Genomic DNA, 14,253 nt, shown 5'->3' on the forward strand with positions numbered 1-14,253 from the left:
GGTCAACTATCAACTCTGAGATTTAACTGGTCTTCCCATACCTGGCAGCATCCTGACAGTGCTGAACAACATCTGTTCTCCTAGAGTTCCTGAGAAACACTCCAACTAGAGCTTCCCGTCCAAGCCAGTTACTTCTCCACCTAGAACAGAACTTCCACTCTTCAATCCTGTGTTTCAGAACAGACCTGCATCCAATAGGAAAGCTGGTCTCAGCAGCCATTGCCCCATCATCCACTTGCTGTATGATTCTTCAGATGACTCTAGCCCAACAGTAACCACTGACTCCCTTTTTCTAGTGGGCTCTTTTTGGTGATCACAGTGGATGTCCGTTGTCTTTGTCCAAAACCAGTCCCTCCCACGCTCGAGTTCCCTCCCCTCCTCCCCCCGCCTCCCTTATTGCATCAGAGGTGAACACATGACCTAAGCCAGCCAAACAGGGTCCTTTTCTGGGACCTGACCCTAGCAAGAGAAATTCAGTTGTGTTTTTTATTTTACTTTTTTGCGGTGTTAACTCAGTGTTTTGTACAGCTAAGCTGCCTTTCTGAAAGGACAGACCTGAGGTTCAGCCCCTAGTCTCAGGGAAAAGCATGGAGAGATTGATCTCCAGAGAGATGTCAGAGCAAACCTCACAGGGCCCAAGTTCCTGGGGCCAGGCCACCTCTGCCTGCAGCTGGAACATGAATCAGTGATTTCTCTTAGACCTCTGTGAGTCCTAGCACCTTCACTTATTCCAGATTTCCCAGGTATTCCCAGCTTTCTGCACAATATTTTAAGTTTAACACTGTACTTTGAAATTCCAAAGTTACATGCATTTTCTATATTAGCAGAAAACTAGATTCCTATCTGGAGAACCATAACTCACAGTGGCAAAAAGAAGTAGCACAGAGGAATATTATCATTAATCGAAAACCACTCATCATCCAACTACGAACATGGTTACTTTGCTATTCCCTACAGTTTACTCTATGTGGAGTGGAGCTCTGTGCTAAATTCTCTCCTATGTAATCCTCAGAGCAGCTCTATGAGGACTATCCTGTTGTCCTCCCCACTTAAGACAGATTAAGGAATCTGAAAATAGCCACTTGGCTACTAAATAGAGAATCAACTCAAGGTTACCCCATTCCCAAACTCTGTTCTTAATCACAACCACAACCGGGACAAGGGGAGATCCTGACTTAGGAAAACAGATGCATAGGAAGTCGGGGAGCAGGCAATCCCCTCCTTTCTTCCCTACCATACCAGTTCTGTTTTAACATCAGTTAGGCCTTTATGATATTAAGTCTGGTTGACAGGGTAGAATTTTACAAGCGGTAGTAGCCAAGAATGGCATCTCAAGTGGAACGGAGAGCAGCATGGGCAAAGGCAGGAAAATCCACCCGCTGCATTAACACTGGTCCCCCTGGAACGCATCTAAGGATCTGTGTAGGGCAGTAGGGAGAAACCCACCAGGAAAGGTGTAGTAGGGGTGGGTGGGGGAGGAGGCCAGCCTCTCTGATCAAATTTTGGGGAGTGGAGTGGGATCTGTAGCTTGGAAAAATATTAACAAGGTAATTTTATTTTATTTATTCACTTTTTAAATGGAGGTTCTGGGAATGGAACCTAGGACATCTGCGTGCTAAGCATGTGCTTTACCACTGAACCATTTCCCTCCCCGCGAACGAGGTAATTTTATATTCTGACAAGTTAAACCTGTTTCCTATCATTATCATCAGGATCATTAACACATGATGTGCCAAGCTCTGTCTGCAAACCTCAGAGTATGGGGTTCAGAATCCTGGGGATCCTGGGGGCAGTGAAGTTCTCAGGCTCATAAGCAACCAGACCAGGGGCTGACAAACACTATCCAAAGAAAACTGGCTCAGAAAGTCCAAAAGACTCTGCCCCAGTGCCGCGCAACTTCAAGTGCCTTCAGCAATATGGTTTGACCCCAAGTGGACTTAAGTGTGGACTTAAGCCAGGCCTTAATTCGGGCCGCCGGCCAGGGGTCAAGGCAGGACCTGGAAACCAGAGGATGACCTCGACAAGGGCGGAGGGAAGTTCGGGGAGAGGGTGGCGGCAGTTCTGGGGCCTGAGTTGAAGGAAATTTGTGTGGGGTGGTACACGCGATGGATTTTCGCGAACCCCACAGAAGGTGCTGAGTCACGGTGACCAGGAAAGGGCAAGAAATCGCGGCTCGCGGGAACTTGGGAGCCCTCCCGGCACTCGCCCCAATCGCCGGAGGGGCGGTGCGCACGTGTCTACGCGCAGGGAAGGCGGGACCAGCGCAGGTAGTGAGGGGGGGGCGGGGATACGCACACGTCTGCGTGTGGGCGCGCACGTCTGGGGGAGCACGTGTGCGCATGTCCCCGCTCCCGGACTCGAGCAAGAGGCAGAGGGAATTCGCAGACGCCTCTGCCCGCACGTCTGGGATGGAGTAGTGTGCGCGTGTGCGCATACTCCGAGTGGGGGCGGACTGCGCGTGCGCATACGAGGGGTCGCGGAAGGAGGAATCAGCGCCTCCAGGAGGCTCCGAATTCGTGCTATGTCGTGGTGTTAGCCCGCGCAGCCCCTTTGTGGCTTTGGGATGTTGCCCAGATTTTTCCTGTAAATCCACCGTTAGGTCTTTAAAAAAATTTCCCCACCGCACATGGGTGTGGGTTCCCACCAGTATAGAAAACTATACTAGTGAAGAGCTGCGTAGTCCTTCCGGCAGCTCCTAATGTCAGTCCCTCCTTGCAGCCTTAGTAGAAACTCTGGTCATCATGTATTCTTTTAGTACGCTGGGAGAACCGATTGCCTTGAGTCTAATTCTATTTTTTGCTCTGTATTAGAATTTTCCTTTGGCCCCAGAAACACCTCGTTTTGTCTGGCTTATTTGGAGTTGCTTCACGCCGTTCTGCACCCTGCACATATGGCCGCGAGCAAGACTAGCTTCTTCCTCTCCTGAGGCTTGGTTCTGATGAGAGGGACATATGCAAACATGATTTCAGTGGAGTCTTAAGTGCTGTAGTGAAAAACAAAAGCTGGGAAGAGGCTGGGCTCTGGCCCAAGAGAACTGATGGAGAGGCCAAGGCCAGGTGGGCATCAGGTGAGGCTTCCCCGAGGTAGCAGAGGTGTGCAGGAAACCCTGAGGCCTGACAAGGAAAGGCAGGAGACAATGTGAGGACCAAATTGATGGCAATGGAGATGTAAAATCACGGTGGGATTTAAATGTGCTTGGAGATACACTTGGAGGACTTAAGTGAATGAAGAGAGTAAAGAAAATTAAGAATGTCTTCTAGGATTTCTGCGTGAGCAACTGGGTGAATGGATTGTGGTACTTCTTACCAAGAATAGGAAAGAGGGGGTTGTGTTCTCTAAAAAGACTGTGTTTTACGGGCAGAGATTGCATCTTTGTAGTCCTGGCAAGGGCCTTGCCCCTAGGTGACAACAGTGAATGTTGAAGTGAACATGACACTCCTGAAACAATCCTTCCTCCTTACGTAGGCCCTCATCCAGTCCCCCTCACAGACAAGCAGAGGCCTGGGCCCAGCCAGCATGCCCTTGTGGAATCATAAGGCTAGCTGTGTGTGTTACTTCCAGGATTCTGCCCCTGGAGATTCCTCAGACTCCCAGGCACATGATTGGGAGCCTGACTGTCAGACTGTCCACTTACATGGCTTTTTGGCAGTCAACGAGCTGGCCTTTCGAAGGGTTTATTTCTTGTCTCCAGATCAGGAAGCAGATCACAGGAGGGGTCACAGTGCACAGAGCCATCCTTCTGCGGCATCATGGTTGGGATGCAGTGTTACAGCTACACCCCTAGAGCTGGATGCCCCACTCTCCCGGGATCCCCTAGGCGGAAAAGAGGGTCACCGGCTTCATAAGGACCTCATCTGCCTGTATGTCCTCCACTTCTCAGCTGGGCCGGAGACTCCAAGGACCATCTTGGGGCTCAGGTGAACATCCATTCTGTTTCCATTCCCACCCATTCAGCACGGAGCAGGGGCTGCAGGACTCTTCTGTCTCTACCACTGTTGTGAATCAAGTCAGTGAACAGCAACCAGGTAGTGGTGTTACACAGGAACACATCTGAATAAAATGTGTTTTTCTGTCTAGCATTTTAATATGAACTTCCAGTGTATTCCTTAGTATACTCATGCACCATGGCTGTTTTAAGCAACATTATCCTGAGGTGCACTTAGAAGGTGCTGGGACTTAGCTCAGCTTCTGGGTGTCTCAGCAGAAAGAAGCCTGAGTAGTACTTATACTGGTAGGTTATACATTAATGCCCCCTTACTCCATTTTCCTAAGTTCATGAAAAAAGTTTCAATCAAGTACTGTCTTGATGTAAATGAAAATGAGCTGAAATTCCCCTGTAACCCGCACCCCTACTTTTGTGGTTCCTATTTTACAATCTTTCCTTTTGCATAGCAGGGTGCCATCATCCAGTGAGACTGGGCCTTCCTGTCCCTGTGAGGCAGGGTCTCTCTGCCACAAAGTGGGTTCCTGGCAGAGTTGGGGGAGACCTCATTCCTGGGTATGCTCCTTGGAAAGGCTGCTGGGCAGCTCACAAGTGCCCATGCTTGGTAGAATGTGCTTGCTAGCAGACCACAACCCAAGGGGAAAGCGTGTATCCTTCCAGGTGGCCTCCTTCACGACACTGGCTCTGCCCACACAGATGCCCCCTCCAGCTCTGGCCTTAGGAAAGCCAGCAGGAGAGGTGTGACAGGTTGCCATGCTTCCTGCCCACCCACCCCAGCTCATCTCAATACCCTCAGTGGTGTTACCCTTGCAAGGGCTCAGAAGCAGAGGACAGGCTGACCTAAAAACCAACTCGGGTGCAGCTTTTCAAAGTGAGGAATCAGATAAGGCTTCTGACATGGTATCTGCTGCAGTTCATTTTAAACAGAGATACAAAAAATTATTAAATGTATATTTTTAATAAAGCCAATAGTTATTTTACTTATAGGAGCTTTAAAAGTAAGATACAAAATGTAGAGTTCCAGTTTGGAAGCGTTGTAACTAGTCACACGATGTCCTGCTGATGTCCGAGCAAGGCAGCCACGCCCGGCCATGCAAAGGACACACACGCTCACACATGCACACACATGCGCTTTGGCGAGACCCCTCTGCCGAGCGCAGCACCTGGAATAACCAGTGTTCAGAGCAAGGCGGTGCTGAGAACACAGCACCTACAAAGAGACCACACAGCTTCACCCAGTCTCACAGCCCATGGAGATGCAATTACAAAATGTCTTCCTTAATCGAGAAAAACAGACTGCAAAGTGGCAATTAGCAATGTCGATGTCACCTGTGCTGGAGCATCAAGGACCGACCTCTGTCCAGGGTGAGGTCTTTGGGGAGGCACTATTAAAACAAGGGTACTTCCGGATAATAGAACTCGAAATACAGGGGACTGCAGACACATTACTGAAGGAAGTAGAAAACTATCTTACAAGTAAAACAGCCACGGACAACTTCAACAGAGATTAGTGCACACACTGTGACAGCTAACACGGACAAGAGCCACGCAGGGTTGGTGCAAAGCACGTGCCTGAAAGAGTCTATGTACAAAACAGTTTTCTGTAAACATGGTGAGGTGAATGTTCAGAACCCACGGGGAAAGAATCATGAGTACAGGCAGCAATGGCATCCCCACACAGCACAAAAGACAACACCCGAGGCCTGGAAACAGCCTGGCAACACAGTACTAAAACTTTAGATGGCTGGGCTCAGACACTAAGGGTCCTCTATAATTAGTGTGTATACATACATATATATATATATATTCTTTTTGGTTTTTTTAAATATAAATTTACTTATATCCGTAGAAAAATGAGAACGTAACTGTGTTATTACAATCTCTGCTGGAAAAGCTTTATGGAGTTAGAAAGAATAAACCATTTATTAGTAGTTAACATATATTAAAATGGTTTAATGATTTAAGAAAATATAAAAAAAATATTAATACTGTCAAACTTTCATACCAGAAAATATTATGGATTTTTCTCAATTAGACTTTTCAAAGATGAAATATGAAAAATTTAAATAAGTTTTATATAAAGAACTTCTGTAACTTCAATTAATATACAGTGGGATATGTCTATTCTATATAGATATATTTATTATTTCTCAATTTAAGCACCATTCAATTCTTCTGGATCCATTCTGGCTGGAAGATACCCCTAAATCCACAGGATGTTATCTATTTAATAGCACATGTTAACTGAAAATGAGGTGGTTTTTTGTCTTTGTTTCTTTTTTTAAAGAAAAGCCTTTTAAATTAGTTCCTATCTACATCTTAATTGGTTTGTCTTGAGCCAGCTCACAATGTTACTGCAGTTTCAAATGCAGGTGTCTCTCTGCAGCCCCCTGACCACACCCCCACATTTGGAGACTGTGTTGAAGCCTCTGGCCACGTGTGGAAGGACCTGAGGGCGGAAGGTGTAGCTTTATCCCGTACTCAGACAGCAGCCAGCGGGCGCATCTCCACACACCACCAGGAATACGTCTCTGACGTCAGTTTTATCATCCTGCTTGCGTCAATCCGGTAAAGGTTGCACCCCTTGGGTGCTGCTGGGATGGCGAGGGGCTGTCCCCCTATAGAAAACTCAGATAATTGCTTCTGATCACAAATATCCTATACTTCACCCAGTTTGTGTAAGCTTAAATAAAGATAGTGTTGAACAGACCTCCAGCCACTGTATGTTATCTTAAAATATTCAATGCATTTTAGGCAGGAGATGTTTTAACTAAAAACCTACATGAAAAATAGCTATAAAATACAGTGATTGGTGTGGTCATCACTCAACATGTTGAGGGGAAGAGGAGGGTGTCAGAAGAATGGTCAGTTTTGCTCTCAGCATTCAGGCCTGATGCCTTCCCAACACACACAGTGGGACTACAAACTTGAGAGCTGTGTTTCTCAAAGTGTGGCCTGTGGCCCACCTGCATCAGAATCACCAGAGGTGCTTATTAAGCTCGAAGATCCCCCAGCATCTCCCTGAGGAGGGCCAGAAACCTCCATCTTCAGCTGGCCCTTCAGGGGTCTGATGCCTCCAAAGTTTTGAGAAGCCAGGCCTTAAAGATTTGGAGAGCTGCCAACCACCCCCATCCCCAAGGATCCCTGCCTGGGACAGGGGTGCACTGGTCCTCTGGGGGGCTGTGCCAGCTAGTCAGCCCTAGGGCGGGGACACTGGCCCCAACAGCTCTGGGTCAGTACTGGGGCAAGTAGGCCGGCCTTCGCTCAGCCTTCCCAGGGAAGGCCTTGAAGCCCTTGGGTGCTGCCTTGTGTGCTGGTGGGGGAGGGGGCTGCGGCGGGGTCTGCACGTAGGTGAAGGAGGCGGCGCTGCAGTCGCTGGTGGCAGCCCACACCGGGGACTGCAGCATCTGCATGGTGTCGTTCCACTGGCTCCCGGGGCTGGCGACTGCATAGAGTGGTGAGCTCGGGCCAGGAAGGGTGCCAGGCAGCGGGGAAGGGTGTTGCCAGGGGGCTTTGGGCGGCCACGTTTTGGTTTTGTTATCCTGAGAGACAGAAGAGGGTTCTTAATGGCATTTCTGGAGATTTATCATCTTTTCCCACCTCCCCAGATCTCTGGTCCTTACTCTCACTGAGGAAACAGGGTGAGAGCCCAGCCTTCCCCATAGTCCTGGAGCAGCACCATCCAGCAGAACTTGTGGCCACAGAAATGTTCTCTGCACCACCCAGTACAGTAGCTGCTCGCTGCATGTGGCTAGTGCAACTGATTTATTTATATTTAAATTATATTTACTCTTCATTTATATTTAATTAGTTTCAATTTAAACAGCCACATGCGGCTAATGGCTGTCATACTGGACAGCACAGCCCCAGAGCTTCCTCTGCAAGTGGCTCTAAGTCAGCTGAGACGGCTAATCATTTAGACAAAGGAAAAAAAACTTCATCGCAAAGAACGCCTCATTGCTTTGAGGCCCTCTTCAAACATAAGCTGTGGAACCCTGCTCAAGGTCTGTACCCATAAAGCCAGCCCTCCTTGGCCAGAACAGGGCCCCAGTACCTGGTTCACATCCTCCACTGTGGTGAGAAGAGGCGGCGAGGGCAGCGTGCTGGTCTCCTGCTCTCCACTGCTGTGCTTCCTGAAAGAACCGAGAGCTCACTGCAGGCCGGCCTGGCCTCCCGCCCAGCTTCCCTGCAGGGACACCCTAGCTGCTTGGCTCGGGTGCCTCCAGGCGCTTGTTCTCAGCGGGGAGGGGACTAAGGTGGGTCTCCATGGGATGCTGCGCTGCCAGGGCCGTCACGGGCTGGGCTGGGGGTGGGGCAGGAGAACGGGCACTGGCCGTTTCAGCTGCTCTCTGAGTCCACCAGCTCTGGCCTTTTCATTTATTCAACAGATACAGATGACTGTTTACCATGCACTGAGGATGTGTGACTCAAAAACAAAAGGCTGTTAGTTTTACTACTAACATGAAAAAATTTCCGTTATAATGTTGAATGAAAAAGGCAGGACGCAGCAGGCACAGAGCTTGGTGAGTCTGCGGAGTGGTGCTCCCGCATGCAAACAGCAGTCTCTGCAAAATGGTGCTACAGGTGACTTCCTAGATGTCTAGTTGGCCACTCTCATTTCCCGTGTCTGAATAGAAGACTTCCACCCTCCTGAGGCTCAGTCCTGCTCCCCCGCTATCCTCCCCGTCTCGGTCCACGGCACCCTGTCCCACACAGATGCTCAGGCCAAAACCCTGAGTCTCACCCTTGATTCTTCTCTCTCACATATCCCATTACCAGTTCCTCACCAGCTGATCCATCTTTTTGCTCAGCTTTCTCCTCCCAGAGGCCTCCCTGACTCCCATTTGGAACACAGAAAATCCACCTGTCGCCTGCATTCTCTGCCCTCTGCTCTATTTTTCTTCCTAGCACCTAACCCAAACTGGCATATTTAGGTTTGTTTTTTTAATCAGTCTTTCTTCAAAAAGAATATAAGTTCTATGAGGAAGGGGACTCTTGCTTGCTGCTATATCACCAGTGCCTGGTACGTGATCAGTGCTACTGAATAAATGAATGTGTCCCCCCCTGCCCAAAGGCCTATGTTGAAGTCTTAACTCCCAGTGCCTCAGAATGTGACTGTACTTAGAGATGAGATGTTTAAACGATTAATTAAGTTAAAATGGAGTCATTAGGGTGGGCTCCAATCCAACATGACTGGCATCCTTATAAGAAGAGAAGATGAGGACACAGACGCACACAGAAGGAAGACCATGTGAAGACGGCTGTCTGCAAGCACGGGAGAGAGGCCTTGGAAGAAACCAACCCTGCTGACACCTGGATCTTAGACTTCTAGCCTCCAGAACTGTGAGAAAATAAATTTTTGTTAAGTCCCCTAGTCTGTGGTTCTTTGATGTGTTAGCCCTAGCAAACAGAGTGTTTGTGAGAATTATGTGAGAAAATGTACGTGAACACTGAGCCCAGGGCCTGGCACCCTAGCCTGTATGCGCAGTCATCGGCATCACCACCATGGCTCCCCTGTGCATCCTGACTTGGGTACCCTTCTGTCTTCATCTACCTGCTCTCCGCTGCATATCCAATGAAGCCTGACCCCGTCACACGGGGCCATTGTGACCTGGCCTCCCTCCCTTCCCACTCCACAGCATGACTTCTGGTGCCCAGGTGGCCTGCACCCTCTCCATCCTGCCCGTGAACTTTCGGGCCTCCACTTCCTCACACCCACCTCTGGGCCTCCACTTCCTCACACCCATAACAGTCTCTGCATTGCTTTCTGAACAAATTCTTCTTATTTCAGGGCCTAGCTTAACTTTTGTGACTACTTTTGAAAACTTCTTAGATGTGAATATACTATATAACTCTTTTTTTCAACTTTGAAGCACTGAATGGCCATTCAGAGGTCATTTTATCCAGTTCCTCCTTTGAAAAAGAAACTTGAGTGTCAGAGAGGACCAGGCCCATGTCTGGAGTTGCAAAGCCTGTTGGTGAGTCCTGATTAGAACTCAGTTGTCCTGGTCCTGCTCCTCCCAGGGAAAGGGCTGCCTCCTGCAAGGCACAGACTAGCATCAGCAGACCCTGTTCTCCAGAATACTTCCTTGCCTGTCAGACTGGTATTTTTGGCTGCCACTTGCATGAGACTGTTCTGTCAGCAAAAACTCAACCCAACATTAAGTCCCCTGGGCTACAAGTCTGCATGGCAGCCCCACACAGGCCTCCTCAAAACAGTACTGGAAGAGGCCCTCTGCCTCTAACACATGCTGATGGGGAGTGACGGGGCTCCTGAGCTTTCTAGAGGAATGAGCTCTGGATCACATTCAGGTGCCCCGCTGTCCTTTGGTTTAAAAATTGCTTCGTACCTTCTCTGCTTCACAGCAGCAACGAGGTCAGGCCCTGAAAACATGGAGAACAGGCTGTCCCCGTTGGCAGAGGATGTCTCATCACTCGAGCTGGCCGAGTCTCCCTGAGCACCTGACCAGCCGCTGTGCAGGCCATCCCTGAAAGCCAAAAAGAGAAGCTGGTCTCCAGCCTCCTGTGGCCAGCTTGGACACTGTCTGGACAGCCCGAGGCCACCCCCACCCTCACCCAAGATCTAAAAGAACAGTCTTTGCCCTACATTCATCTCACAACCAAACAGTGGTCTCTTGTGTCTCTCCTTCCTCTAAAAACTCCTCAGAAGCCTGTGGTTTATATGTGAAATTTATCTTAGAGCAAACAAAAAGTTGAGATGGTCTTTAGCTGTCCAGATTTTTAACCAGGTAGCATTAAGAGAGCTAAAAAAAATCGATCCCCAGCTGTTTATGATGAAAATCCACATTCGCACAATATTCTGGAATCTGAACTGTACACCTGTGCCTTTTGCAGGCTCAGGGATCACATTCTGTAAATCACACACATGTCACAGCCATGGGCATTTCAGATATAGACTACATTAAACACGGAATTACTTCACAGACACCATCAAATAAGATCCTAGTCAGGGCAGAAGAGAGTCTCAAAAATCATCAATTTATACTAATGGTGTGTTCACAGGGACACAACATGTCACTCGGCAGCCTAGCCAGTCACAAACTCTGACCCCCTGAAGATTTGACCATGTGCCACTCTCTCACACGGGGACTTAAAATGGGCTGCCTCATAAGAGCGCACAAAGTCCCCATAAGGAACACCCAGGTCCCGCACTCAGCTTCCCTCCCACACTGAGACTCACCCTTCTGCGAAGAACTCTGGGAAAGGCCAGGTCCGATGGGCATCATCCATGGGCGGCCAGTGGCCCCGGGGGTTGCCTGGGCGGCGACCATGCTGGACCTGCCGCTTCTGCTGCATTGCCTGGCTCACTCCTGCCACATAGCGTGCAAACTCGGGGTCCGAACCCACTGTGTTAAGACAAAGGGATACATAGGGTTTGGAGCCAAATTGGACTCTTGTTTCCTTCCCTAACTTCTGAGGATGTGCTGGTCACACACACAGTAGAAAATGGTGAAGGGCTGCCAGGGTTGTGGCCCAGAGCGGGCTGCAGGTGAGATGCGGTTCTCAGCACGTGGGTCTGAAGATGGGCTATGGTGCGTGTGCGCACAGGGACTGTAAGAAAGGATTATGCCTAGGATAGGGGCAGGCTGAATTTGAACAAAGAAAGAGTACACAAAAGGCTTGCTTTAGCCATGACTACATTTTAAAGACAAAAACTAGTTACTTTAAAATTTTTCAGTGTCTAGTGCTACGTGCTTAACAACTTAGAAAATCAGATGATGACTTCAGCCCCGGAACGTTACTAAAGCATCAGGATCAGCGGACAAAGAATACCTGCCCTTCCCCCTTAGGCCCAACTCTGATCCAGTATTTTCCTGGATATTAATGGCAGACCTGCTCACTCAGTCTGAAGATAATAAGGACGGCAATGAATAGGATGAAATTTAAGAATGCTTTAAGAGGTGGATGGAAATGAACTGGACAGAACTGAGGAAGGATGTGCAGGGCAGTACAAGCAGGAGAAAAAGGCACAGGAAGCATTTAGAGAAAGTCAAACAGAAAGATGTGGTAGGAAAACATCCATGTCACAAATACTAGGGCACAATCCCACCCTCCGCTTGTTCTCTCAGGGCGCTGCCTCAGGACCACTGCATGAGCCTGAGCCATTGGTGCACTGCACAAAGACGTCCACACGGGGGAGAGCTGGGGCTGTGTGGGCCAGGGTGGGGGTGGGGTTACTCGGTTCTGCTCGACCCTGCCTGAGGGTGTCTTCCCTAAGTCACCCATCCAAAGTGCCCTTCCTTAGTTTGCAAAAAAAAGGACTACATACACCTTATGCCCCTGGGGTGGTGTCTGCAGGAAGCTCCATTAGGGACTTGAAGGTCAGAAAGGAGCATCCAGAACGAGCAGCTGGGAGGATTCCTAGGCTAAAGATGTAAAGGCTGTCTGGGACTCGGATAGAGATCAGAGGTGGTAAAGTTCTGCCAAACACCATTTATACTCTGGATTTAATTACATGACTGCTAGAAAACGTACAGACTGTTTATCATCTGTGTGCCCCTCCCGCGCCCCAGGGGACAAGGCTCCCCACATGCACCCAGCCAAGGAGAGCAGGAACAAGAGAGCATGTGAGGAATTTTGACATGACGTACGAAAGCATTTATTTCCTTTAATAGTTAATGTTGGGTTAATAGTCAAGCAGGGAATCTCCTCTTCTGGTAGTTATTTATATAAGTATTTGCTATACTTATTTACAATATTTCACAGCGCTCCCCTTGTGACTGAAGTATATTTTCCACTTCCATATATCCTTTGCTAAATTAGAGGGAAAAAGTAATCAATTTCTACATATTTATCTGGCATCTACCCACTTTATCAGATTCATTTACTAAATTCTAGAAATTTTTTGAGGAATCTTGTTTTTTTCAATTTTATTGTGAGCAAAGAGATGTGCTTTTTAACCTATTCTTTTTTTAGAATAATCAATTTTAATTCCACTTTTTCCCTTTGTTTTTGTCTTGCTACATTTGCTAGAAAGTTCAAGACCAAGTTACATGCTATTGGTAGAAGCAACTGTCACCCTGTCTGGGTCTTGATTTTAGCTGGAATGATTCTGTTTCACTGTACAAAGTACTACCTGCTCCTGGCTTTTGGTAGATAAGTCTCTTTTACATTCAAGATATTTCCTTCTATTCATGTTTTACTTCTGGGGGTTTATGTAAGAATTGCTGGTGTCTTTTACCTACCATCTTTACAGCATCTACTGCTGCATGAGTGTTTCTCACTTACTGGTTGAAGTGACAGATACAATGGCAGAGCCCTTTATCCTGAACTACCTTACACTCCTGAAGTAAACCAGGTCTAACTTTTTCCACGCAGTTAGATTTTCTCGCATCTACCTACACTCATAAAAAGTGTTTATGGTAAAATCATGTTTGCTTTCCCTTTCCAATCTCTCATCCTGGAATAGATCCAGGCAGGTTTTACACTTCCTGGTGCAGTTTTTGGTAACGTGTGCTTTCTTAGCAAAGAATCCATTTTCCATTCAGTTTTCAAATACGTTGTCATTAAGTCATATGTAGTAATGTCTTTAAGTCCTTTTAATCGCCCCTGTATCTGCAGTTATGTCTCCTTTTTTTCCTAATTTTGTTTCTTTTTGCTCTCTCTTAATTGGGCTTACAATAAATTGGTTTCTCCATTTTATTGGTCTTCTAAAGATCCTTCTTTTAGATTAAATGTCTACTATATTTTAATTCTGGCTTTTATCTTTTTTTAAAAAATTGAAGTATAGTTGATTTACAATATTGTGTTAGTTTCAGGTAAATGACAACTTTTATCCTTAATTAACTCCTCCTCCTAGTTTATTTTTGTTTTGCTTTTAAATTCTTTTTCTAATTTCTTAAGACAACTCTGGTGGTATTTTCACACTGTCTGGGCCAGGAGAAGCCATAGTCTATGAAGGCAGGAGGGTGCCTTACCACCTTTCACAGGTCCTAGAGTTAAGGTTAAAAAATAATAAAAAAAAAAAATCACAGAATAGGTTATGTAACCAGGAAAAAGCAGTCAACAAAGGGTCAGCCACCATGGCTCCCACAAATGGGAGGACCAGATTGGAGTGCACTTGAACTATGGGACCTTGAGCCATTTAAGTAGCTTCTCTTAGCCTCCAGCTTGTCCTCTGTAAAGTGAGAAAATTCCATTTACTTTCTCAGACTCATTCTCACCACTGCTCCCTACCTTTGATGGATCTGCCCCACACCTGCCACCAGATAGTGAGAAAGGTCTTTAAAGGGAGATTAAGTCACGGCCTCCCACAAGTAAGACCGTGGCAGATGGGCTCTATGAAGTCC

The 14,253-nt window shown here is 47.6% G+C and overlaps 1 protein-coding gene across 9 annotated transcripts in view; it reads right to left on the bottom strand.

Annotated features, from left to right (window-relative positions):
- Positions 1 to 4,873: 4,873 nt before the first annotated feature.
- GARRE1 (granule associated Rac and RHOG effector 1) overlaps positions 4,874 to 14,253 on the bottom strand; it is a 76,331-nt gene continuing 66,951 nt past the window's right edge. For all 9 annotated transcript variants that reach the window (XM_074369823.1, XM_074369821.1, XM_074369824.1 and 6 more), the window contains 4 exons: positions 11,145 to 11,310; positions 10,294 to 10,431; positions 7,998 to 8,076; positions 4,874 to 7,485 (listed from right to left, as the gene is read on the bottom strand). In XM_074369823.1, the coding sequence (XP_074225924.1) occupies positions 7,177 to 7,485; positions 7,998 to 8,076; positions 10,294 to 10,431; positions 11,145 to 11,310 (692 nt within the window). In that variant the 3' untranslated portion in view covers positions 4,874 to 7,176. The remainder of the gene's footprint in view (positions 7,486 to 7,997; positions 8,077 to 10,293; positions 10,432 to 11,144; positions 11,311 to 14,253) is intronic.

The sequence above is a fragment of the Camelus bactrianus genome, chromosome 9, assembly GCF_048773025.1.
Source record: "Camelus bactrianus isolate YW-2024 breed Bactrian camel chromosome 9, ASM4877302v1, whole genome shotgun sequence".
In the NCBI taxonomy this organism is placed as follows: domain Eukaryota; kingdom Metazoa; phylum Chordata; class Mammalia; order Artiodactyla; family Camelidae; genus Camelus; species Camelus bactrianus.